Source organism: Callospermophilus lateralis, chromosome 8 (genome assembly GCF_048772815.1).
Source record: "Callospermophilus lateralis isolate mCalLat2 chromosome 8, mCalLat2.hap1, whole genome shotgun sequence".
Taxonomy (NCBI): domain Eukaryota; kingdom Metazoa; phylum Chordata; class Mammalia; order Rodentia; family Sciuridae; genus Callospermophilus; species Callospermophilus lateralis.
The window spans coordinates 5,151,515-5,178,679 of NC_135312.1; the positions used below are offsets into that span (position 1 = coordinate 5,151,515).

At 50.3% G+C, this 27,165-nt stretch overlaps 1 protein-coding gene across 3 annotated transcripts in view; it reads left to right on the forward strand.

Annotated features, from left to right (window-relative positions):
- The window catches only part of Evc2 (EvC ciliary complex subunit 2), a 95,359-nt gene that overhangs the window by 29,883 nt on the left and 38,311 nt on the right, over nt 1-27,165 (forward strand). For all 3 annotated transcript variants that reach the window (XM_076863981.2, XM_077110203.1, XM_076863982.2), the window contains 2 exons: nt 2,406-2,545; nt 22,904-23,228. In XM_076863981.2, coding sequence (XP_076720096.2) covers nt 2,406-2,545; nt 22,904-23,228 — 465 coding nt within the window. The remainder of the gene's footprint in view (nt 1-2,405; nt 2,546-22,903; nt 23,229-27,165) is intronic.

The following is a 27,165-nucleotide window of genomic DNA, read 5'->3' on the forward strand; positions in this document are numbered from 1 at the left end:
TGGAGTGTGCAGTGATCGGATCAGGGTCCTGAGCACATCATTGCCTCACACACGGAACATTTATTTGTGGGGGAAACATTGAAAATCCTGTCCGTCCTCTGTTTTGTCTGTGCACTCGCCTGCAGCCTCCGGCTGTGCAGTAAGAGCAGAGCCCCGTCCACCGGCAGCGCTGCCCGCGCTCCCTCTGCCTCCAGCCCACTCTCGGCCTCTGTGGCTCCCACACGTGAGGGAGGGCGTGTGACACATGGCCTCCTGTGCCTGGCACGTGTCACTCAGCGTGACGTCCTCCTGGTCACCCAGGTTGTGACAGGACATCATCTGCTGATGCTGAACTCTGTTCCGTCGTGGGAGTGTGCCACCTTTCCTTCCTCTCTTCACCCCTCGTGGTCACTTAAGCTGGTTCTGTCTTTGGGCTCCTTGGGTGGTTTCCACCAGTGGCTGGACTCAGGGCCCTGCAGTCCAGCACCCACTGTGGGCAGGTGTGTCCTCGCCACCCACTTCAGGCCCTGGTCCACACTGCCTGCTGGTGGCCTTGATGCTTGCTGTCGTCCTTGGGGGAGCCCGGGCTCCTGGCTGGGTTCCTGCCCCTTCCCTGCGCTCTCTGCTCTGCCGCTCCTCGGGACACATGTCCTGGGAGGCCGAGCTCCTGCCGCCCGCGCTTCATCTGCCCAGTGCTCCGCGCTGTTCCCTGGCAGTCTGCCCCCAGGCACCCGCTTCCCCTGCCAGTCATCGCTGGCCACTTCCTGGAGGTGAGGGGCTCTCTGGGCTCCCCCTGCCTTCACTGGACACCACCCAGTGCTCGTCACAGTCCCGTAGCCTGGCCGCACCCCTCCGTCTCTTGGTCGGGCTCCACAGCACATCCTGAGGCCGGGATTCAGGGTTTACGTGGAAGTGATCCCCATGGGGTGAGGGAGGGGGAAGGCGGGAAGGCAGCTACGAGGGGGACGCGGCACCAGCCGACTGCTGCCCAAGGCGTGAGGCAGCACAGGGTGCTTATCTCCAAGTCCCACCAGTGACTGTTTGGGGCCAGGAGGCAAGGAGGAAGGATGACACTGTGTCCCTGGCATGGGATCTGAAGGCCAGCAGGATCCCCCAGGGAAGGGTCATGTGTCGGCTGGTGTCGCTTGTCTGGTGGGCACTGAGGGTCGGGGCAGGGGTTCAGAGAGGCCAGGTGGTGTCGGTGTGGTCCTTGCCTGGGTGGAAGCTGTGCTTGAGGCACCCCTCCAGGGCCCAAGGGGGGAGTGAGCGCTTGGCCAGTTGATGGACAGACAGGAAGGAAAGCCAGGTGGCGGGGGTGGGAGGGCACCCCCTGGGCTCGTGGTTGGTTTGTGCAGGGCCATGGAGGGCTGGAGCCGCTGTGACTCAGTGCCACCCCTAGTTGCAGCCCCTGGGAAGGAACGTCTGCCATCCCCCTCCTCCTCTGTGAGGGGAAACTGAGGTTCGGGAGTCTGGACAGCTGCAGGTGGCCCAGCGCAGGCCAAGACCCAGTGTCTGGAGACCTCCAGAAAGATGGAAGTCCTGTCCAGCCGAGGGGGCCTGCTGCTCTTTCTGCCTCCGTCTCCTGGAGGAGAGGCGCCATCACAAAGTGAGGCTGGCCTCTGTCTCCTGGTGGCAGAAGTGAGGAGAAAAGCGGACCTCGTGTCACTGACCCAGCTCTACCTGCCGGGGGAGTGGACCTGCCGCGCTGTGACGGAGCGCAGCTGTGGGCGGAGAGCAGAGGGGTGAGGTCTGAAGGCCCTGCAGCGCTCGCCCGGCACCACGCAGTGGAGTCTCTTCACGTTTTCTTTATTTTTCTGCGAGTGGTGGTGACCAAGGAGACAAAGTGCTGTAACACAGGGGTTGCCTTTCTAGTGGAGAAGCCTGGGACTCGGGCGGCCTGGCTCCTTTGAGCTGTGTGGCCGTCATGTGCTGTTCACTACTCTGAACCTCAGTTTCCTTATCTGTCAAGTGGGGCACTGAGTGTTATGACATCACACGTGCCAGGCTCCTCTGTCCCATCAGAGTTGGGGTCAGTGATGTCTACTGTCACTTCCACTCAATCCCGTGTTCTAATGAGAAACATGCCAGAACCGCGTCGCGGGGTCCTACTGCCAGGTGTGGGTCCCCTCCCCTGGCGATGGTGATGAGGGTGGTACAACACCAGCACAGATCTTTGTGCGTCCCCAAGGCCTTCCCAGCCTCTGCTGTGCCGTAGGCGCACAGCGCTCGGGAGCGGGCCGTCGGAATCATGATCCCATTTCTCCATTGAGCAGTGGAGGCTCCAAGAAGAGCAGCGCTTGCCTGAGTTCACCTGCCCACGGTGGCCAGGCCAGCCCTGTCCCCTGCCTGCCGACTGCCAGCCTTCCCTTCCCTATGGAGGTCCTGCGGAGGCCCACTAAGTCGCTGCATCTGCCTTTCTCCTGAAGGTTCAGCGAGCCGAGAGCAAGTTGGAGCCCTCGCCTTTCACCTCGGCCGGCGGAGTGAATGAGGACCTGTCCCTCAATGACCAGATGGTGGACATCCTGACTTCCGAGGACCCCGGGAGCATGCTGCAGGCCTTAGAGGAGTAAGAATCCCAAACCCCACTCTGCTTCCAGCCAGGCCGTGAGCGTCTGAGCTGCGGGGAGGGGAGGAAACAGGCGTCTGCCACTGGCTCAGTCGTGCATCACTCGGCTGTCACCATCCGATGTTGTGAGCGAGACGTGCCGTTAACATAGACCAGACATGCTTGCGTCTTTCTGTGACAGCAGGATTTATTGAATAGCAGTGAGCTCACAGGTACACCGCTTTCACCAGTGGCCACTCAGCCAGTGCTTGTGGGTCAGCTGACAGCCACAAGCCCGGCCATCACAGTTTTTATCCCTCACTCCTAATCACTTCTGTGTCTGACCCTGGAGTCACACTGCACACTTTACAACGTGTGTGTGTTCATATGTTTGCCTTTGTGTTTACAGAAAGGGTTAAGGTGGCCTCGGGGTTACAGGATGCGTTCTCTAGAGCAAGGGCGGAGAGCAGATATGGATGCAGAGAGTCACTGTAGGTGGCCAGGTGAGCAGTCTGTAGATGGTCCAGGTGAGGGTCCAGACTGATGGCAGTTTCAGTGTCATCTTGGAGTGGGCCTGTGTTGACATCAAGTCTGGAGAAGCTGCACTGAGCTGAGGCCCTGGGACAGAGAATCAGAATGTTGTCATTGAGGACTAGGCTTTTTTCTGGACCAGGCTGGTGACAAGGCTATAGGTCAGGGTGCTCTTGTGTCCAGCCTGGGATGCTCCTCCTCTGAAGGGTCTCAGGTGAGGGGCTGCTTCCTTTGCTGGTCTGGTGAGTTGCTCGTTGGTCTGGGTTTTGTGGTGTAGCTTTGAAGCCATGTGCTTCTGACTTAATTCGACAGGTCCACAGGTGGCCCTTTTTATTAGCACAGTTACATTTTTATTAGTTTGTGCCTTGTGGCTGTGCTAAGCAGAGGGTGGTGGTTTACTTGCATAAACAAGGTGCAGAGATACTCAAAATGGCCAACTACTGCTTTATGAAGTGGAGCAGCATGGGGTCAGGCACAGCCTGGAAACCGCTCTCCTGTTTACCGCGATGGCACTCAGAGCAAGGCATGGCCTGCTCTCCACATGAAAACGCTGCTCGCCCTGGACACTAGACTTGGCGTTCAGGAGAAGAGACGTGTGAGGCACAGTCAGAGGCAAGCCCCCCCGGTGGGTAAGACAGACACAAATAGGACTGACCCAGGGTTTGCTAGGGGAAGTCAGGCTGGCAGAGTGAGGAAGGGGAAGTGGTTACCTCTTGGAGGACCATAGAAATGCTTCCCAGAGAAGCTGACGGTGCAGCGCATTCTTGAGGCTGGAGTAGAAGCTTTCCAATGGGCTAATCAGGGAAGGGCGTTTCAGGCACAGGGGAGAGAGGACAGGTGGGGACGGGAAATGAGCAAATGTGACTGGGGAGGTGTAGGAGGGTGAGTGTGCCTGGGGTGGAAGTGGGGCCTGAGGACAGAGGTAGAGAAGAGGCATCTGGGAGCGAGGCCAGAGCAGGGCTGCAGTGGCTGCTGGAGTGAACTCATTCTTCGTAGTTAAGGAAGGCTTAGGCTGTACTTCCTGGTACATAGAACACCTTGCCGGATTCTGGTGTAAGAACTTGACAGACCCAGTTCATGGAATCCCCGCAGCCACTCTGTGAAGCAGGCTGTTTCTACCGTCTCTCAGATGAGCACCTGAGAGAGGTTCAGTGACTTCCCCAAGAACACCGTTGGGTGGAGGCTCGGGCCCAGGAAACATGCAGGATCTGGGCAGGTGGCTGAAGAGGTGAGATGCAGTGGGGCAGTAGACGTGCTTTACTTGGAGTCAGCCTTTTAGATATATATGCAGCCCAGACAAAGAAGGAACATTATTAGGTAACCAGCAGGTAGGTAAGTGGGCACCTGCCCACAAGCAGATGTTCACGCCCTGGAGCGCCTGCACTGCATCAGGGTGTTCATGACTTTGGCCACACTCTAAAAACAGCCTGTTGGAGCCTTGGCCAGGGAGCTTAACCATAGCCATCTTGGCCTCCCCAAAGGCCACACTAGTAAATAATAGGGTCAGGTTTTGAACCCAATCTAGCTCCCTGGCCCAGGCTCTTAGGGTGCTACACTGCCCAGGATTTCTCCTGGCCACACTCATGGGTCACAGCCACATAGCTGACTGTCACTAGATAAGGTTCATCAACCAGAGCTTTTGAGATGACTTTTTTGTATGTTCCTTTTTCTACGTCACTCGGTTGTAGTCAGAATTCTTAATCTTATTGTTTGTTTCCTTGAACATAGTCAGCATGATTCATTTAAAATTCCTGAAAACTTCATTATTATATACTCATTTTCTCTTGTCTGTTTTCCTCTTAGTGTTTGAACATATTGTCTTTTCTCCTCATGTGCCTGAGTATTTTTAATCATGTACCAGACATTACACGTGAGAATTGAGGTGATAATTTGAGGACTAGGATGATATTGTTCTTGTAGGCAGCTAGGGTGTGCCCACAGTTTACCTTAACCCGATCAAGATTACTACTAGTCAGGGCTTCATTTCCTCCATGTTGGATTTCATTTTGTTATATCTGACTTTTTCCCCCTTTCTTGTGACACTGGTCTTCATTACTAATAGGACCACGTGGAACCTCTCAAATTGGAGGCCACTTACAGGAAACCTTTCCGATTCTAGGGTCTAGATTCCTAGCTTCACGCACTCACTGCCCACCGAGGAGTAATTTCTATGATTCAGAATTATAATGCTGATAAGCCACATGGCTTATTTTTTTAACATTTATTTTAAATTTTAAAATGTGCAGTCTCTTTCACACACCTCATTTAATTTCGTCCTCAGGATAATGCTCTTTGATAGGCCTTCTTATTTTTGATGTTTGACAGTTGAAGAATCTGACTTTACTAGGCCCAAGAGGTTTATCCATTGTTATACATCCAAATGAGAGAGAACAGATTTTTCTTTATTTAGCGCTTGGCACATTAGATTTTGCAAAATTCCATGAGCCTTAGCATCCTCCTCTCTCTGCTGGGGACTATTTGATGACTTGGAGGACACTTGTTGGCAGGTAGAGCATTTTTACAGGGATAGTTGCTGCTGAGCATGGGTCACATTGGTGGATACAAAAGAGAAGTGTTCAAGTGACAAGCACCTTCTCAAAAACATTGAAAACTAGAGGACTGAAAATTGAGTAACTCCTTGATCCTGCCCCTTGGAAATGGTGGCGGGGGGACAGTGTCCTGTGGCACATGGCCATGGATCCAGGCAGGGCCAGAGCAGCTCTGCCTCTTCCTTCTTGGGAGTGACTACTTACTGCCTAGAGAAGGGCCCTACATTGTGTGATTCACGCCACTTGGAGTCCTCAGTGGAGAGCGACTGTCATCCTGCCTGAAAGGGTGCCACTCCCTGACCAGGTACCTTTGTGGACAGCCTGGCCTGAGCCTCCAGGTGCAGGCTGGCCTTGCCCAAGGTGGGAAGTGGGCCTGTTGATCATTCTGTTTTTCAGGGTTGGGTCGTTCAGCTTTGGGCATCCATTCAGATGCCCGTGTTCATTGTAGCTTAATTCCCTAAGTAGGATGCCAAGGTTGACAGGCAACATATACCCCCCTATCCAAAGTTGGGGATGTGGGCGATGGGGAGACAAGTTCTGGCAGAGATTCATAAGTGTCACTTAGTGTGTTAAGCAGATATGATCAGCTTGGTTCCTAACTAAAAGTCATTTTCCCCCAAAACTCGGAAATGAAAAATGGAGTAAAATGATTGGATTTGTAATTAGCCCCTGGATACTTAATTTGCAAGTAACCATTTGACCAGATTAAGTGGTATTTCAAAGCATAAACCCTCTTGCCTTTGTCTTTGATTCGGAAATTGGTGGAAGGTAAGAGCCCACTTTCCGTGTCCCTGCATCATATGAGATTACAGCTGACTGCTGCGGTTGGCGGGTCCTGGTGTTAGATGCAGTGGGGTGTCTGTGTTTCTGAGGAGCTCAGCAGCCCTGGAGTTTGGATGCATTGCTCCTAGGGAACTAATCTGACTTTGCATGAGGACTGTCTAATATTGATTATCACGCAGGGCCTGAGGTTGTTCAGCTGTGGGCTAAATTCCTTCCATTTCCTGGCACTTGGTATCATTGAAGGCCAGCTCTGTGTCAGGCACTGCGGTTGGACACTAGTTTGGGGGATCTGGTCCTTTTTTTTTTTTTTAATTGTAGCATTGTCAATTATTTTTAATCTTTCTATCTTGGCTTCTAGTCAGGCTTAGGAGCTCCCAGAAAGCAAATGTCACTCAGAATGTCAGGGGCTTAGTATGCATGGAGATCTCTGATAGTCTTACCGCTAAAAATAGCCTTTTCCTCTAGCAGACATTTATCCTGTTTGTAGCTCTTGCTTGAGCTTTAGCTGGGTTCTGAACTTGCCGCTTAGGTGAGTTGATTGCCACCTCATTTCCACGGCCCGTCAGAGCCTTATCTTTATTTCTCCTGCTGATTTATTTTTGACGGAGCGTTTCCTGGCTTTACTTGGTTATTTGGCTCTTACATCATTTATTCATAGGTGCCTCTTACAGGGAGGACTGGGGTTGGGGGGGCTCTTTGCTTTTTCATCAGGCTCCTGGATTGTTGTCACGGTGGAGGTGGCTCAGGCCAAACATAGGCTGGGACTGGGAGGAAGGAGGAACTGAGCAGGACTGGCTGGTCCCAGAAGCGTCTGGAGGCCTGGTGCGCCCCTGCTGTCTAGCTCTGGCCTTGCTCGGGCCTGACCACTGCCAGGCCCTCACGCCTTCGGACCACATCTGAGGTTCAGGCAGGTTTGCTAAGGTCCATGGGTGACAACGGACTGGGTCGCAGGCCTGCCTGCTTCCTAGTGCACTGTTATATTGAGAGAAGAGCCTTATAAATCTAATCTGAGCTTAGAGTTTTCAGGTGGGCAAAGAAGATAAGGAAAATAGGAGTCCGGTGTTTCTGTGGTCAGGAGACCTCCCCCCGGCCCCGTGCTTGTAGTGTGCAGTGCAGTGCGTGCGGCTGAAGGGAAACTTGATCTGCACGCACTGAGCTTTGTGCTGGCCGAGTAGTAGACCCTCTTTTTTATTCTTTCCAAACATTCTGCAGCGATGTGGTTGTGCTCCTGTCTCGAGGAGCCTGAAGCCCAGGGAAAGTGTCTCACCCAAGGCTCTTTTGCTCTTTCACCCTTTGGCCTGCTGTCCGGGACGTAGGCCTAGTGAGAAGCAGTTGCCTGATGGCGTCAGCAGGGCCTCTCCGCCTGTCTGTGCCAGGCTCACGCTCACCCGGGGTCTAGCTCCATGCCTCCCTTCCTGGCCAGCCTTTGTCTTTGCTGTTTGCCCCTTTTTCTGTGGGCGTGCACATAGCCATGGCGTTCAGCTCACGCTCACGTACACCAGGGTCACTGCAGGGCTGGGCCTTCCTGACCATGGTGTGTGAAGGAAGGAATGTCCCTGGAGGCCCCCAAATCGTCCTCGCATTTCGGAGCTGGAGATCAGCCCTCCAGTGGATGAGCGGTCACCCCAGCTGCTGAGACAGGAGTGGGCTGTCGATATCTCCCTTCCCTTCTCAACCTCTGTCCTGCATTCGCTCCCTCCCTCCCTCTTCAGCCAGTGTTTCCTGAGCACTTCCTTTGTTCAGGACAGTTTGCAGGGACCTCTGGATGCGGAGTGACCCAGGAACGCACAGCTGTTGGAAGCCAGGCTCATGGTCCTGAGGGTGGGTGTGAGGTGCAGGGGGAGGGGACAGAGTGCTGCACAGGGGACCTCAGTCCTGTCTGAGGGGGCCAGGGTGGCTTTGTCCAGATGTGGCTCAGGCAGAGCAAGCAGAGGAAGAGCAAGGGAACGAGACTACCGGAGCAGTGTGGCCCTGCAAATGCAGGCATCCATCTTTACCCATCCAGGGACACTTGGTCCAGCACTGCTCTGAATGTGTGCATACAGCAGGCACCACAGCAGTGTCCTGTCCCCATGAAGCTGTCCTAGTTGGGGACAAAAAGCAGGAAGATGAAACGTCAGGATGGGGGGGTGATGCAGATCTCGCAGGACGTGGGAGCTGTAAGTGGGTGACTTGGGAACAGCATCCTGAAGAGGTGGCCTTGGAGAGGAAGGAGCCTGAGGACAGTGTCACTCCCTGGGATTGAGGGAGGAAGAGGGCGAGACACACAAATCCAGAGCCTTGGATCACGCGTCCCTCTAGGGGAGGAGACCAGCAGGGTGTCAGGGCACCCGGTTCACTTCCCGAGGCACTTCCCTAGCCACAACTCCTCCTATGGCTCATGTCCAAGAGCAGGGGACAGGTCAGTTTTGACTTTAGGAGATTCTGAAAGAGGTGGAAATGAGGTATCAGTTGATTTAACTTTGAGGCCAAGATGAACCTAAGCTGAGACTTCACTTCTAATTCCCCATTTCAAACTGATTGCAATCCTAAAGCTCAGCAGAGAGTTGATCTGGCATGATCAACCCCCACCAAATAACCAGTGAAGATGCCCACCACGGAGGGGCGTGAGCTCCCCACAGGTGCTCAGCAGAGAGGACCTGCCACCCAGAGTGAATCTCCTAGAGTTGAGGTCCTGGGAAATCCAGTGCATTCCTCACTCTGTCCCCAACTGCCTCTTCTGGTCTCTTGCAGCCAAAGGGGTCTGACTGTGCCCGGGCAGGTCACCCTAGCAGTAGCTCACCTGGGGCTGCCTCAGACGGTGGAGACTTTATGTCTCTAGACCTAATGGATCCGTCCCCAAGTCATACTTGGGTTCCGCGTTTCCTCTGCATCAGAATCAGTGAGATTATCTCAGCTCCAGGCACAGCATGGGTGTAGGAGACAGTGGCTTGTCCCCGGCGGTGGCATGTGTGCCCATTGGCTCCAGGCCAGCACTGCTGCTGCTCCCGGGATTGGAGGAGACACTTGGATGTCATCTGAGAGGGGGGGGGTGTGCAGAGCTAAGCCGGGGGTTGAAGAAAGGCCCTTTTGTCTTTAGCCTGAATCCACTTAAAGACGTCTCACGTAGCTGTTGGGTGGTGATGTCCTGTTGGCCCCTCTCACCTCCCCTCTGGCCCCTGCACCAAGCCCATCCTGTCCCTCCCTGAGCTCTCACCTCTTCCCCTCTCACTGCCACTCACGCGTCAGCCAGAGGGTCTCTTGTGGGAAGTGTCCTGGGTCACCTGCTGAAAATAACCCTCCCAGCTTCCTGATGCTCTTGGGGACAGTCCTAAGCCCCATGTTGGCCTGCAAGGTCTCAGACACCCACTCAAGGCTCTGGAGCCTGGCTTGAGGCACTTAGTGTTCCTGTGACCGCAGTCAGCAGGCATCTGTGAGGTGGACGGGATGGTGGACCCTCCACGATGCACATTGTAGGGAGGAAGACCCTGCTCACTGTCTGAGCTCAGAGGGCGCAGCCGCCTGGAGAGGCAGCGAGCTCCTCAGCACAGGGCCGGGCAAATGGAGTCCAGGGCTACCTGCCTGGGAGGACGGAGCTCTGAGTGCTGGTGGGAAAGGTGACTCAGCCGACGCAGGTTATTTCATTTCCAAATCCTTCGTTAAATTTTTCATCCCAGAGTTTCTTTCATATGACACCATTGAATCTTCAGGTAGATGTCAGTCTGTCTTTCCAAGTGAGAATTTGAAATGTTATCTGTCCATTCATCCATTCATCTATCCATCCATCCATCATCCATCCTTCTGCCCATCCATGCACTCAACCACCCACCCACCCACCATCTACCCACTCGTTTGTCCAACCATCCATCCATCTAACTATTTGTTACCTGTCCCCTTCATCTTTGCCATAGTGACACATGGAAAGATTGTGACAGACATGACAACAGCATCAACAATGCAAAATAGCATTTTCCAGCTTCTGTTTTGTGCCTGGCACTGGACTCAGTGCTTCCTGCCTGCCGCTGGGAGGCCGTGGGGAGAGGGTAGAGCAAGGACACTGGAGCCCCAGGAGATGGGTTCGAATCCCAGCTCTGCCACTCAGTACCTCTGAGATGTTGAATACATTTTTAAAAATTTTTCAGGCTGGGGATGTGGCTCAAGCAGTAGCGCGCTTGCCTGGCATGCGTGCGGCCCAGGTTCGATCCTCAGCACCACATACAAAGATGTTGTGTCTGCCGAAAACTAAAAAATAAATATTAAAACACACACACTCTCTCTCTCTCTCTTTAAAAGAAAATTTTCTGTGCCTTGGTTCTTCTAGGTGTAAGATTGCTGGAAGGATTGAATGCTGTAAGACGTATGAAGCTATTAGAAGGAAGGCTTACTGTTATGGTTTTGATAGGAGGTGCCCCCTCAAAGCTCACATGTGAGACAATGTAAGAAGGGTCAGAGGGAAATGATTGGGTAATGAGGGTCTTAACCCAACCAGGGAATCAGCCCCGATGGGGACTCACTGAGTGGTGACTGAAGGCGGTGGGGTGTGGCTGGAGGAGGTGGGCACTGGGGCTGCCTTGGGGTATAGACTTTGTACCTGGCAGTGGAGTCTCTGTTTCCTGGTGCCAGGATCCCAGCTGCTTCCCTCCACCACGGTCTTCTGGGTGACGTCCTGCTCACCCCTGAGGAATGCAGTCGGCCATCTACGGACCGAGACCTCTGAGACCGTGAGCCCCAAGGAAACGTTTCCTCCTCTGACTGTGTGTGTCGGTCTTTCGGTCCCAGCAGTGAAGAAGCTGACTCACCCACCCGCCCGACACAGGAGGCCTTGCTGGCAGTCGCTTCCCTGATGGGGCGGTTCTGCTCTCACTTAACCAACAGGGGATGAGGCTCGCCGTTCATAACTCCCCCGCGCTCCCCCGTCTCCTGAGGGGTGAAGCTGGGATTGAAGCTGGATTGGGTGATTCTCAGGCCCAGGCTCCCAACCCAATAGAACACACCCTGCCAGGAAAGGGGGGAGCACACACTTCAAAGCAGGTGAGGAGGGCTGTTCCTGGGGGCTGGAAGTGGACAGAGGACCTCTCCCTTCCGCCTCTGCCTGCTCCAGAGCCGACTCCCGTGGGCGAGGGCCAGCAGGCGAGGGCAGGGACAGAGAGAGTTGGCCCACATCTGTCTGCACTGCATCCTGTTGAGGCAGGAGGGCCCTGTCAGACCTCTGGGCACAGAAAGAGGAAAAATGCCCAGGACAGAGGACACAAACTGTGACCCCTGGTTCTTACCACCTGTTAGACTTCATTCTCAGTAGACCCCAGGTTTCCCCTGAGTCTTGGGGGTGTTCTGCCCACACACAGTGAATCCGTGTACCCTGACTTAACCTCCAGTTGTAATTGGGACGGTGAAGCAGCTCAGGAGGTGTTTTTCTCCCGAGTTTCCGTTGTCCAGGCTTTCAAATCCACAGGGCATAAATAGGATTCATGGGGGCTGGGGTTGTGGCTCAGCAGTAGAGCGCTCACCTAGCACGTGCGAGGCCCTGGGTTCGATCCTCAGCACCACATAAAAATAAATAAAATAAAGGTATTGTGTCCAACTACAACTAAAAAATACGTATTAAATAAATAAATAAATAAATATGATTTATGGTCTTGGCACAGAATCTGGCAGTATCATCTGTCCATGGAAATTGACTTACAATGAAGAAAATTCCAGTGTCACCACTCTGAAATTGGTTCTTGTGGGTCTACTATGCTTACAGTAGCCAACTTGAAGATGCCACATGTATACTGTTAAAAAAGGCCATGGCTATTTAGGAATTTTCCAAATTAATAACCCTTTATGTAGATTAACCAGTCCTTGGAACCACATTTACTGTCATTACTGCCTTTGTTCCACACTGTGTCCTTGTTTTGCTTTGACACCTTGGTCACCATCTGGTGAGAACTTGATTAACTTTTGTATGGACTAAATAAGAAAAAAAGACGCCAGTGTCACTCTCTTTGTTAGCAGCAGCAGCTGATCAAAGTACCGGCTGGCCCCCGGCTGATTTCAGCAGTGTGTTTCCTTCAGGGGACGCTGTCCTGGCGAGCCTGTCCACAGGTGTGAACGGCCGGCTTTGCTTCCGAGCTTCTGGTGAGCTCGGCACTGTTTCAAACTCCCAGGTGACCATGCCGTCTATGCGAGGTGTCCCTTGAGCAGAGTGTAAGCGCGGCGCACCTCGTCCCAGCAAACATGTCCGTCTTTGAAGTGCAGTCACAAGATGATGTCTCTGTAACCTGAAAAAAAAAAAATGTTCCCCAGGAAAGCAGCGTGTGAATTCTGCCAACTGTGCCCAGTGTTTGAAGTAGTAAAGAAGCACAGCCTCAGAGCCCACCACCTGTGGCTCCCTTGTCTCTGCCTCTTGGACTCATTAGGGGCTGTTTGGGGTGATGGAAAAAAAAAATAGGCGTATTTCACTGCTGTCTGAATAATTTAAAATGCCACCTGGGAGGCAGGGGGCGGTGTGGAAATCTGCCTCTTCCAGTGAATCTAATCCTGTAGGTGATGAATTTCTAGTATTTATTTCCCTCTTCTGAGGCCATGTGGGAAATTAACAGATGAGAGTCGACTTCATTAATATGGGCCATTTTCATTCTTTTGTGGCTTTGGAACACTGACAGCTTTTGTTGGTGACTGCAGACAGCTGAGTCACAGTGATTGACATTGAGGCCACCCAAGCTGCCTCTGAGAGCCCCTTCCCAGACAAATGGGATGGGTGAGCTGTGGGCTCTGATGTGCAGCCTGTGTCCCGGGAGAGGGTGTCCCTGCACCATTGCTGTGAGGTGCAAGACTCTTAGCATGCTGGTCAGCTTTGCATCGCTGGGGCCAGAAGGCCTGACAGGCAGCTCAGAGGAGGACGAGTTTATTTTAGCTCATGGTCTCAGAGCTTCAGTCCATGGCCGGCTGACCACATAGCTCTGGCCCAGGGGAAGCCGAGAGAAAGCTGCTGTACCCAGGGACAAGGTCTAGAGCCCAGAGTCACACCTCAAGGGAGCCATCTCCTCCAGCCTAGAGTTTCCACCCAGTTAGTCCATATCAGTGGGCTAATGCTGCAGTTAGGCTGAAGCTCACGTGATCCAGTCATTTCACCTCTGAACATCCTTGAATTGTCTTACACATGGACTTTTGGGGGGCACCTTATATCTAAATCACAATAGCTGACAACAGGGGAGGTCTCCATTATGCTGGGGGGAAACTTCCTTCACTGAAGCCCTTTAGCTGGCAGATGGCTTGGCGGTGATCCACCAGTAAAGTGCCCGGGAAAGCACCTGCAGTTTGTGGGCAGCACAGCCACCTTCTCGTGTGAGTTAATCAGTGTAGGGAATGACTGATGCATGAAGCAGTCACACAGGGCTCGAGTTTCTGCTTCAATATAATAATCCACCACATTAACTTGGTGGCTTAAAACAACAGGAACAGATCAACTTACAGTTCTGGAGGTCAAGTCCAAAGTGGGTCCGACCAGGCAGAAATCAAGGTGTCCCCTCTAGGGGAGGTCCCCTTCCTGTCCCCCGGCTTCTGCAGGCTGGCCGTGTGCCCGGCTCCGACCCCTTTCCCTGTCTGCAGAGCCTGGTCCTCACTCCTGCCCCCGCCGCCTTCTTCACGTGGCCCGCCCTACTCTGACCCCTCTTCTCCCTCCCTCTTCTGATTTAAAAACCTTGTTATTGATCTCCCTGTGTCAGGGTCAGCTGACGAGCAGTTTAACTCCATTTGCACCCTTAATGGACATGGCCATTGCTGGGGAGCTGGTATTCTCTCTGCCACATGAGCCTTCCCTGAAGGTGTGAAGTCTGTTTTCTGTCCCAGAGTAGAGGGGACTTTTGTTTTTGAGCTTGCGCACACTCAAGCCGGTTTGGCATTAGCCACGCAGCCTGCTGAGTATACCGAGGAATCGGAGGACAAGGACTCGGGGTCTCCTTGGCTCACAGAAACACAGGGCAGCCCCGAGGCCAGCGACATGGCTGCTCTGGAGTGGAGAACAAGGCTGGCCATGCTCCACAGCCCAGGGTCTGGGGACCCTGCAGGGGGCAAGGTGGCCTCCCCTCCCTGCTGTCCACACGTAAGGCTGTCAGCCTGCTGTGGGTCCATGTGAGGCCTCCCAGGGGACACTCCTGCTGGTCCGTCTCTTTCCACCCCGGGAAGTCTCCTGGCCCCTCTAACCCAGGAGCCCCGCATCTGGCTCTGGTCGCTCCAACTATCGCTTTTATCTGATCCTTCATTCTTTCTTTTTTTTTATAATTTATTTTTTCCTGTTTTTATTTGTTCTTTTAAGGTATACATTCACAATATTCATTATTCTGACATATTAGACGTAAGTGTAGTGTCTCTTCCCATTCTCGTGGTTGTACATGACGTGGAGTCACGTTGGTCGTGTGTTCACACAGGTGTGTATGAACACAGGAAGGTTAATTCCAATTAATTCTACTGTCTTTCTTATTCCCATCCCCCTTCCTTCCCTTTTGTTTAACCCAAGGAACTTCTGTTCTCCCCTCACCCCTTTATTATGTGTTAGCATCCGCATGTCAGAGAGAATGTTGAGCCTTTGGCTTTGGGGATTGGCTTATTTCACTTAGCATGATAGTCTCCAGTTCCATCCATTTACTGGAAAATGCCATCATTTCATTCTTTAAGGCTGATTAATATTCCACTGTGTATGTGTACCCCATTTTCTTTATCTGTTCATCTGCTGACAGGCACACAGGTTGGTCCCATAGCTTAGCTATTGTGAATTGAGCTGCTGTAAACATTGATGTGGCCGTATCACTATAGTATGCTGATTTTAAGTCCTTTGTATATATACTGAGAAGTGGGATAATTGGGTCAAATGCTTGATCCATTTCAAATTTTCTGAGGACTCTCCATAGGGCTTTCCAGAGTGGTGGCAGTCTCACCAGCAATGTGTGAGTGCACCTTGTTCCCCACATCCTCACCAACATTGACCGTGACTTGCATTCTTGTGATTGCCATTCTGACTGGATTGAGATGAAATTTCAGTGTAGTTTAATTTGCATTCTCTAATTGCTAGGGATGTTGAACATTTATTCATAAATTTGTTGACCAGTATTTCTTCTGTGAAGTGCCTGTTCAGTTCTTTGCCCATTATTGATTGGGTTATTATTATTATTATTTTTTGGTGTTAAGTTTTTTGAGTTCTTTATATATCCTAGAGATCTCTATCTGAGGTGCAGCTGGCAAAGATTTTCTCGCATTCTGTAGGCTCTCTCTTCATGTTTTTGATGAATTTCTTTGCTGTGAAGAAGCTGTTTAGTGTGAACCATTATTGTTCTTTAGGAGTCTCATTGAGGTAGTGGGTCTGAAGTTGACGTGATGGAGAGTTGTGCGTACATTTTCTTCTAGTAGGTGCAGGGTCTCTGTTCTAGTGCCTAGGTCCTTGATACACTTTGAGTTTTGTGCAGGGTGAGAGATAGGGGCTTAATTTCATTTTGCTACATATGGATTTCCAGTTTTTCTAGCACCATTTGTGGAAGAGGCTATTTTTTCTCCAGTGTATGTTTATGGTGCCTTTGTCTAGTAGGAGGTAGCTGTATATATTTGGGTTTGTCTCTGTATCTTCTATTCTGCACCATTGGTCTTCATGTCTATTTTTGTGCCAATGTCATGCCATTTTTGCTACTGTAGGTCTGTAATATGATTTAAGGTCTTGTATTGTGATGCCTCCTGCTTCGAACTTTTTTCCAAGGATGACTTTGGCTGTTCTGGGTCTTTTGTTTTTCCAAATGAATCTCATGATGCCTTTTCTATTTCTATGAAGAAAATCACTGGAATTTTAATTGGAATTGCATTAAACCTGAATGGTGCTTTTGGTAGTATGGCCATTTGACAATATTAATTCTGCTTATCCAAGACCAGAGGAGAACTTTCCATCTTCTAGGGTCTTCTTCAGTTTCTTTCTTTAGAGTTCTGTAGTTTCCTTGTACAGGTCTTTCACCTCTTTTGTTAGATTGATTCCCAAATAGTCTATTTTTGCTGTTATGTTTCAGTGCCATTGACTTCTGCTCTGATTTTAATTGTATCCTGTTTTCTGTTGTTTTTTGGTGTTTATTTGTTCTTCTTTTCTAGGGCTTTGAGATGTAGTGACAGGTTATTTATTTGGAACTTTCTATCCTTTTAAACAATGAGCTCAGTGCAGTGAACTTTCCTCTTAGAGCTGCCTTCATGGGTCCCAGAGATTTGGATATGTTGTATTGCTAGTCTCATTTGTCTCTAAGTAATTTTATATTTCATCCCTGATTTCTTCTGATATCAACTGGTCATTCACTAATGGATTATTTAGATTCCAGGTGTCAGGGTAGCTTCTAATTTTTATTTTATCATCAATTTCAAATTTCATTCCCTTATGATCTGATAGAATGCAAGGTATTTTCTCTTTTTTGTGTGTGTGTTTGCTAAGAGTAACCTAAGGTAAGGTCTATTTTAGACAAGGATCATGTGCTGTGTAGAGAAAGTGTACTCATTCATTGATGGATGAAACATTCTATGTATATCTGTTAAGTCTTAATTATTAATTGTATTTTTTATTTCTATAGTTTCTTGAGTTTTTGTTTGGAGGATCTATCTACTGGTGAGGGAGATGTGTTAAAGTCACCCAGTACTATTGTGTTGTGGTCTATTTGATTCTTGAAATTGAGAAGGGTTTTCTTGATGTATGTAGATGTTCCATTGTTTGGGGCATAAATATTTGTGGTTGTTATGTCTTTTTGAAGTATAATTCCCTTATGTAATATAAAATGTCCTTCTTTGTCCCTTCTAATTTTCTTTGGTTTGACATCCACTTTATCTGATATGAGGATAGAAACCACCCCTGCTTGTTCACAAGATCCATATGAATGATATGTTTTTACCATCCTTTTATCCTCAATCTGTGAATGTCTTTGCCTATGAGGTGAATCTCTTGTGTATTGTTAGGTCTTGTTTTTTAATTCTATCTGCCAGATGAATTTAGGCCATTTACACTTAGTGTTATTATAGAGAAATGCTTTTTGTTCCCTGTAATTTTGATTTATTTTGGTTTTTACTTTGAATTTGTCTCTCCTTTGAGTATTCTTCTAGTGTAGTTGCTCCCTTTGCTGGTTTTCACTTTTATTTCATTTCTTCTTTGTGAAATATCTTATTTAGCATGTTCTGCAGGGTCGGCATTCTAGTTGTGAATTCTTTTAACATTTGCTTATCATAGAAGGTTTTTATTTCATCATCAATTCTGAAGCTTAATTTTGCTGAGTATAGTATTCTTGACTGTATTCATTTTCTTTCAGAGCTTGGTGTATATTATTCCAAGACCTCCTAGCATTGGGAGTCTGGGTTGAGAAATCAGCCGAGATCCAGATTGGTTTTCCTCTAAATATGACCTGTCATTTTTCTTGTGGTAAAATTCTATCCTTATTTTGTAAGGCATTTTTATAATAATGCACCTTGGTGTAGGTCTGTTATAATTTTGTATTTTTGGTGTCCTGTAAACATTTTGTTCTTGATTTTCCATTTCATTCTTTAATTTTGGGAAATTTTCTGATATTATTTCATTGAAAGAAAGATTGTTTGGTTTGTATCTCTTCACCTTCATCTATCCCAAAAGATCTTAAATTTGGTCTTTTCAGGTTATCCCATACTTCTTGGAAGTTCTGTTCATGGTCTCCTAACATCTTTTCTCAATGGTCAACTTTGTTTTTAAGATTATATATTTTGTCTTTATTGCCTGTCTTCCAAGTGATCTAGTCTGTTAGAGATGCTTTCACTTGAATTTTTAACTTGGTTTATTGATTCCTTTATTTTGAGAATTTCTGCTTTTTTTTTCTTTTCTTTTCCCCCAGAATCTCTATTATTGAAGGGATCTTTCACTTCTGTTTTCTTCCTGATTACACTCCTTACATCACCCTGTACCTCACAGACCTGTTTTAACCATGTACATTCTAAACCCCTTCTCTGCCATTTCTTCCACTGTGATAGTGATGAATTATGTCATTGGAGTATCTTGGTTTATTTGTGGAGATTTGTTCCCTTGCTTTTCCATGTTGTTTGAGTGTCTACCCATGTGACAGTGTGGATCTGAGGCAGTAGGTTCTACCCTGTGGACTTACATTGTCTTTGAAGGTTTCCAGTACCTCACTGATTTGGCAGAGACAAGTCATAACTACAACCAATGCAAACAATTACAGCACTAAATCAAATAGTTCCTGCTAAGATGCCTACAATATCAATTGTCACAATGAGCAGAAATGAGGTGATCAGATATTGCCTATGATAAAAATAGCAAGTTTGCAAAAGGGTTTACAATTTTTAATGGTGGAGAGGGAGAGAACAGATGTGTTTATGATTGATTATGAGGGAGGAAGAGAGACGATAGAAGTCAAAAATTAAAGGAAGAGTGAAAGAGAGAACAATAGAGATTGGCTGTTAGAAGAGGAAAAGAGAAAAGAACCAAGGGAAATAGACAAGTGAGAGAAAAAATATTTACAAAGTAAAAGTTTTAAAAATTAAAAGTGACCATAAAATAAAATGAATAAAAACGAAGTCTGAAATATACTAATCAAACATCCTAGTTCTCTACCTACTCATCTGTGAAGAACAACTGGCTTCCAAGATGCTAGAAATGAAAAAACAACAAACGTGCATATGTGTAAATGTCCATGAACCATTAAGTCACAATTAAACTGGGGAAAAAACCAGTTAGGTGGAGTGTGGGGCTTCCCCACCCTCAAGGTGGGGGTGCTGGGGTGAGAGGTGGTCCCACAGGTGGACTCCTGGAGAGGCGGTGGGCTTAGGTGGGCTCCAGGCCTTGCACTCAATGCCAGTTGGTCTGGAGATTCTAAATCAGTGCACCCCCAGGGCCCAGCAGTAGCTGGTCCGCACTGGAAGGCTGCACCCCTGGTCTCCCCGGGTCCAGTCGTGTGATGGAAGAGCAATACTTAGTCCCTTGTGATATCTGAGAACCCCATGTTTCCTGGTCTCAGGTTCAGTCTCAAACTGAGTCTCTCCCCCCTGCCCCTTTGAATCCCTGGCCAGCCGTGGTTCTCCCAGCCAGGCCTGCCAGCGGCTGGATTGAGGGGGAGGGGGAGGTTCCAGTGGGTTTCCAGGAGCAGAGTCCCCTGTGTACACCTCTCTCCACATTTGGCTTTCCCTGGCACACTCTGTGTTGTGCAGTGTGGGTTTGCAGGCCTGTATTTGGGCCAGACCTGGGTTTGCCAGGAGTCAGCTCCCCCAGTCTCCGGTCCCCGCATCGCGGCTGCAGAATGGTTCCTTCCTCTGCCCTGTGTGGGGAGAGATTCCACTTCTTTCCTGTGCAAGGCGTTGTGCAGTGCTCCTTTCGGGTCAGTCGGGCAGTGTCTTTGATCCCTGAACTCTCGCAGCCAGACACACCTCAGGCCTTGTCCCTCTGCTTGGCTTGTGGAGGGACTGCTCTGGCTGGTGGCTCTCGGGATTTCTTCCTTATTTTATCAAATCCAACCTCCCGAGTTCCTGATCTGCTTTGAATGCCCAATATCAAATCCCAGTAGAGACCCCCACCTTTTTTTGCAGTTCACCCACCTCGCCGAGAAGCTGCTTATCTGCTTCTTAGTTTTACCCCTCGAGGCTTCCAGGAAAGTGCCCTTCTCTGTCTTGGGACTCTGACCCTTCGTTCTTTGTGCTAATTAGTCTGTGTCCTTAGAACTTGGAGTGGGCGTTCATACGCTTGGGCTCTGGACTGATCGCTCCTCGTAGCTCCTCGAAACACAACAGAATAACAGTGACTTCAGTGGACTGGACCCTGCCACCTATGGACAGCCAGTTTCCCAGACACGCGGAGGCAGAGTCCATGGGCCGCACTTGGCCCACTCACTCCTCAGGCTGAGGGCTGGACACAGCTCCCGCGATGGCGTTAGGCGTTCTTCTCCACGGTGTCTTTGCCACAGCTCAGGCCGCAGCTGCAACAGCTGTCCAGGAGGTGTCCCCCGGGCAGGTGGCACTGTTTGGCAGGTGTGGGAGTTTTTCTGGCTTAGGAGCGTCCTGCCCCCCAGGTGCTCATGAAACTCCTCAGGCACAGCTTCTGTGGTTCCCACAAGGGACAGGCCCAGTTCCAAGTGTCACCTTGCTCAGGGAAGCTCAGAGTGGGCCCTCATCAGGCATCGTGGTTCATTGACAAGGCCGCCCACCAGAGGAATGTGCCAGTGGACATCATTCTGCCACGCCTCCATTGTCCGGGAATGTTTGATGGCCTTGCCCTGTGTGGTTTCCGGGTGACTGCAGCTCAGGCTCACGGGCTGTTGACGTGGCATGATATTAATTATTAGAATTATTTTTGATATTTTCAATATGACAGTGTGATATGGGAGGGGGAGAGTTGACCTGAGAGAGTCACGGGAAGGCAAACCGTTTGGAGAAGCTTTATGTGACATGAGGGTCCCCCGGGGAAGGAGACAAAGAAGCAGAGCCAAACGCATCACCCTGGATGACGAGTGGCACATTGAGAAAAAGCAGCTGGGCAGGGTGGGGTGGCTGAGGGGGAAGCAGCTCACGATCAGCAAGGCCTGTTTGTCAGAACGCCCATCTTGGTGTCCATCCTGGATGGGGTGACCTTTCTCCTCAGGTCCAGGAAGGGCGTCTCCCAGGTGCAAATCTTACCTGCTTTTAAGGTGTGGCAAGGTCAGAGGGCTCCTCTCTCTACCCACTGTCATTTATTGAACTTTATGTTTCTAAAGTGCTTTTGACTAAATACAGAGCAGGGTGTTTCGGGTGGCGTCTTCTGCCAGCAGCCAGGGAGGCAGAGTCGACAGATCAGTGAGCCGACACAAGCTCATCTATCCCCAGGGTCTCTCTGTGTCTGTCTCCCTCCCTGACGGTTACAGGAGCGTGCTGGGTGTTAACAGGTGAAATGACAAATCTGAGATTTGCTTTAAAATGCTCAGTGCAGGGAGTAGATGAAACAAGTCGGTGCACATGGGCAATGTTTGAATTTGGGTAATGTGGGAATCATCCGGTTCCCCGCCCCCCCACTTCTAGGTGCTTGGAAATTTCTCTAATAGCTGTCTTCAAAACCTTGTGTTTTTTACAACTGCATGCCATCTTCTCTTATCAAATCATGAAAGATTTTTTAACGTTGCATTGGCTGGGATGTGTTGTCAGGAGCTATCTGGGAAGCAGTTTGGGACATGTTCCGAGGAACTTGGAGACACTGCTTCATTTGACCTTAAGATTCTTTCTGTAGGAATCTGTACCAAGGCTGTCGCTGTGCATATCAAAAGCTCTGTACAAAGTTGTCTATTTCAGGGTTATTTTAGATCTTGCAATTTACAAGAAACCTGAATGTACAGTAGAGAGAGGCTCATTGAATGGCATCCACCACAGGGTGAAATGTTCTTATTCCATTATCAAGGAAGGTTGCAATTTTTAGAAACCACAGGAAGGTGCGGGTTACAATGTTAACTGGAAAAAAGTGGGTAAAATTGTAAATAGTCTACATTTGTAGAACAGATATTCAGAGGAAGAAAAACTGGAAGAAAATGTAGCAAAATGCCATCAGTGATTCTGATTGCACGGTGGACGCACACTGAATAAAGTCTTTTTCTGTTCATCCTTATTTTCCAGATTTTCTTTTGTGGTACTGGGGATGGAACCCAGAGATGCTTTACCACTGAGCTATGTCCTCAGTCCTTTTTATTTTTAAATTTTGAGACAGCGTCTTGCTAAGGTACAAGTTGTTAGTCCCTCAAACTTGCCATCCTCCTGCCTCGACGTCCCGAGACACGGGGATTCCAGGTGTGCGCCACTGTGCCTGGCTGTTTTCCAGATTTTAAAATCATGAGTATGAGTCGACTTTCCCCGTGGATCTTCTTCCAGCTGCCAGGGGGCGTAATCTGCCCCCCACAGAGCTCACCGTTTGTGGCCTGGGGAAGTTCTTCGTCCGTGCTTCTCTAGTAGACTGTAGTTTTAGATTTACAGAAAAATTGAGATGTATGTCCTGCACCTTGGTTCCCCTGTTATTAAAGTCTTATATTTCTTACAGTTACCACATCTATTCATTTATGTACATTGTTACGGTTAGTGAACCAAATATTGATATGCTGTTAACTAAAGCCCACGCTTTGTTCAGATTTCCTTAATTTTTAATCTGATGCTCTTCTTCTGCTCCAGGATCCCTTTCAGGATGCAGCATCACATCTAGTTGTCCATAGATTGATTTTTAATTGGGAAAAAAGTAAAATAAAATGTATTTTTACACCATTCAGTACGTCAGCTATGCCTCCTTCCCCTGGTCTCCTCCTTGTTGGCAGAGACCCTGTTGAGATGGCTCCCATCCCAACTGTTCCCAGCCTGGCACCTGGCAAATCTGCTGAATAGGGTCTGCTCTCTCCATGACCGGCCCTCAGGAGCTGGTCGGAGCAGAGCCAAGGGGGGAAGGAAAAGGAGTGGGAGAAGGAAGAGAGGCCGTGGCCACCATGAGTCAAGCTTCGGCGCCCTGTGGGCCGCGGCCGCTGCCGTGGTTGGTGTGACGGGCTCTCTTGACTTCTGTGCCTCCCAGGCTGGAGATCGCCACCCTGAACCAGGCAGATGCAGATCTGGAGGCCTGTCGCACCCAAATCAGCAAGGACATCATTGCCCTTCTGCTGAGAAGTCTGACCAGTGGCGGCCACCTTTCCCCCCAGGCGGAGAGGAGGATGGCTCTTGTTTTCAGAAAGCAGTTTCTACTCCTGGAAAAGGAAGTACAAGAGGAGTATGACCGGAAGATGTTGGCCTTGACAGCTGAGTGTGACCTGGAAACTAAAAAGAAGACAGAAAACCAGTATCAGAGGGAGATGTTGGCGACGGAGGAAGTAGAGGAGTTGCTGAAGCGTGTGAGCGAGCGGGTAAGCCGGGTCCCGGAGGTCTGCGCCTCACTGCTCCTCTGCCTTCATCACCTGCCCATCCCCCACCAGCCCACTCACGTGTCCACCCACCAATACACCCATCAATACACCCATCTGTCCATCCCTCCCCATCCACTATCCATCTACCCCATCCATCCATGCCTCCATCCACCAATTCACCCATCCACGTATCGCTCAGCTTCCAACCATGACTGCATCTATCCATCCATCCATCCATCCATCCATCCATCTATCCATCCATCTATCCATCCACTCACCTACCTATGTACCCATCCATCCACCCATACTTCTATCCATCCACCTGCCCATCCACCTACCTATCTAAACATCTACTGACCCATCCATATTTTCTTCCTTCCTTCCATCCATCCATCCATCTATCCATCCATCCATCCATCCATCCATCCATCTATCCATCCATCCATCCATCCACTCACCTACCTATGTACCCATCCATCCACCCATACTTCTATCCATCCACCTGCCCATCCACCTACCTATCTAAACATCTACTGACCCATCCATGTTTCCTTCCATCCATCCATCCATCCATCCATCCATCCATCCATCCATCTGCCCATCCACCCATCGTCCATCCACTCATCTAGAATTCATTTGGCAAGCATTTATTGACCACTTACTGTCTCTCAGGCACTAGGTTAGGCACTGATGTTACAAAGAAAAGTGAGACATGGCTCTTGCATTAAGTTCATAGTGTGATGAGGAATCCTCACATATAAAAAGATAAGACACCATTCTGCCATGTTATCATAAAGATACTTTTCTGGTGCCGTGGGAGGTCATGGAGAGGTAGAGGGCTCCGTCTGCAGACAGCATGGTTCACAGATGGGTGTGACGTCATTCAGCCACCTCTAGCCTGCCTGCAGACCCTGCTGTGCCCACGACCTTGCTGGTCAGCACCATGTCCCCCTGAGCCCTGGCACTTGGAAAGAATGCCTTGAATGTGCCATTCTGGGATTTGGGCCCCTGAACTCTCTCGTTGACCCTCCCTCTCTGCTAATGTGTTTGGCTGTTTTTCCGTGAGAATCACACCTGCTCCAGGAGGGGCTTGAAGAGTGCTGCAGGGCGCCAGCTGGCAAGCAGGCCCGCCCGCCCGCCTGACTCTGCTTGGCCCAGGATGGACCCAGAATGAGGGAGCTCAGAAGGGGTCAGTCTGCATCTAAAAGAGTCATAGAAAAAACAAATGGCCAAATGTCACAGGCTGGTGTGGCTGTGAAATCTGAGATGTTGGTGTGGCCCTTTATGGCACTTTGCTAATTTCACCTTAAAGCCCAAAAGAAAGACTTGGGAGAAAAGGTGAAACCCACACCACGGCTTGGCCAGTGCCTGGGCCGCTGACTGAGCTCCTGCTGTATGCATTCATGGAGGCCACTGACTGGGCTGCCCCGGGGCACTGTGCCAGCTCAGCCCCGTCCTGCTCCACATGCCCGCTTGTTCGCCTTTGGCTGAGTGGGTGGGTAGGGGTATGCAGTTCATCTAGTTGCTTCATCTCACCACATAAACCAAACGTTAATTTATTAAGTGCTATTAAATAGGCTGCAAATCGAAGCTCACGCTTGTGGTGGAGGGGCTGGCGCTGCTAGAGGGCTCCGCCCCCACCCCTTACCCCAGCTCACTGGCTCATGGGCTAGGAGTGGGAGGGTCCCGCTCTGGCTGGGAGGAAGGTGGGATGTGGAGACACCACCCAAGGACCTGCAGGTGGCCCGTTGACTCACGCAGCGTGCTTCCAGCCAGGACGCCACATTGCTGCAGTGGCACGCGGCTCCCCTGCTGTGCCGGCCACAGGCACCCGCCCTCTTGGGCGTCCCTGGCTTTCCAGGGCTTGGCTAGTGGCTCCTGGGCTGCTGCGTCTGCATGTGGGGGTGGGAAGGTGGCTGCTGGACTGGCCTCTGCCTGAGGCCCACTGGCCCTCCCTGGGCTTCCTGTACCTCCCATCTGCAGGGCTGGGCAGCAGCCTCCCGCGCCCTTGCCCCACCTGCTGGCACGCCGGGGAGGACACCCTGAGTCTCGCAGGTCACCTGTCCAGAAACACCATCTGTGCTGTGAAAGGGCCTAGAGCTCCTTCCTCCTGGTCCTTGCAGGGCTCCCCGTCCAGGAACCAAGGCTCCCTATAGCAAGCTGGCGTGTCCTGCAGGCACTTGAAATTAAAACAAAGAAAATATTTTGGGTTCATCATTCCACCTAGAACTAGTTTAAGAGGGGAAGGGGAGCAAAGTGGACGGTGTCAGTTTTTTAAAGTCGGGAACTCTAGTGAGGACAGAGGTGAGACCAGTTCATCTTCACAAGCCTGTGCAGTTCCTTATAGCTTTCAAAGCACGGCTCCACAGAGGACCCAGGGCCAGGTCCCCCGGTCTCCTTCCCCTCCTGGACATGGCATGATAAGGACGCCTGCCACTTCCTGAGATGTCAGTCAACACTTGCAAAGAGCTTCAGGGTGGATGGGAAGAGGCGGGCCATGGGGCTGAGTGGCCTGGGAGCAGAGCCAGGTGCTGCTGCCCATAGGTGGCTGTAGGTGACCACGAGGTCCTGTGTGACTCCCAAGTTGGAAGCAGCATCTGCCTGTCTTCAGATAGAGAAACCGTGTTCAATGTGCGCTCACATACAGTGTGTGTATGTGTGTGTACCGATGTCACGTGGTCCCCAGTATCATGTTCTGAGTCAGTTAAATCAATTTGAATATCAGAAAAGGGAAGAAAGAGGACCCCAGTGCTTGGCACAGCACCCCCGTGGGGATGTGCATAGTGGCTTATGGCTCAATGTCATCTTCCCGGAGGCCCCAGAAGGGAGCAGAGTGGGAACTGTCTGCACAAGGAGGTGGGGAAACCGAGGCCCAGAGAGGCAGCGCCTTGTAGCCCGGCTTCCTGCAGCCACGCGGGCAGCGGGGGCTGTGTCTCCTCCGGTCTCTCCTGCACCCAGGCGTGCCCAGCCATCTGAGGACAGGAGTCGGGCATGCGTCCTGCGCTGGCTCCCCGAGGCCTCCTCAGCCCCCGGGAAGATCTCGGAGGAAAGACTCCTCATGTGCAAGAACGCGTACATCTTAACCATCTCGGGTGGATTTATTTTTATGAAGCAATTTTATAGTTTGCCTATCTTGCTAAATTGAGTACAAGGAGCGTAATTTGGTAGTCATGATTTCCCGAGGACGATTTTACCATTTTTCGTGGTATAAACTCGACATCGCACGAGGCGGTTGCTCGGGGACAGCCCACTGCAGGGCTGTTTCTCAAATCAGAACTGAAGTGGCCTCTCCTGACCACGCCTCCTCCCCGTGAAAAGTCCATTTTTTAATTAGAAAGTTCAATAGGGAGATTAGGGTAAATGACCACTACTTTAATGCTCCTTTAAAAATGCACATCTGTGGACAATATTTAAAATATAAAACTGTACATTAAAAACACAGATTTTCCGCTTCTCTTAAAGAATGAGAAAATCTGACCACGTTGGTCCTTATTTTCACAAAGCCCCTTTGGTGAGCTGGCTGTCCCTGCTCCTGCAGGAGGACTTGCCCTTTCTGTTTTGCCCCACCCCCACCACTCCCTAGTGCCTTCCAGAACAGGTTTCCTCGCCCATTTGCATATACAACCCTCAGCTTGACTGGCCTGGGGGTGGGCATCTTGCTTCATGGCTGAGTCTTCTCATCTTTGCTGCAGGATGTTGAGCTTTGTCAGTTTGGGGCACATTTCCACAAGGCCTTGAACTCCCAATAGAGGGGCGGTGCCCGTGGAAGTAGGCGTGGGGTTCTGTCCATATTTTTTTCAAGGAGTGTTCACTATGGTATGAGGGTGCAGAAATATAATGCTAAACAGGACGGAAATTTGTGTTTTAAGATGTGTGTGTTTGTGTGTGTGTGTGTCTGTCTGTCTGTCTGCTTCTTGCCCCAGCTGCGAGAAACTAA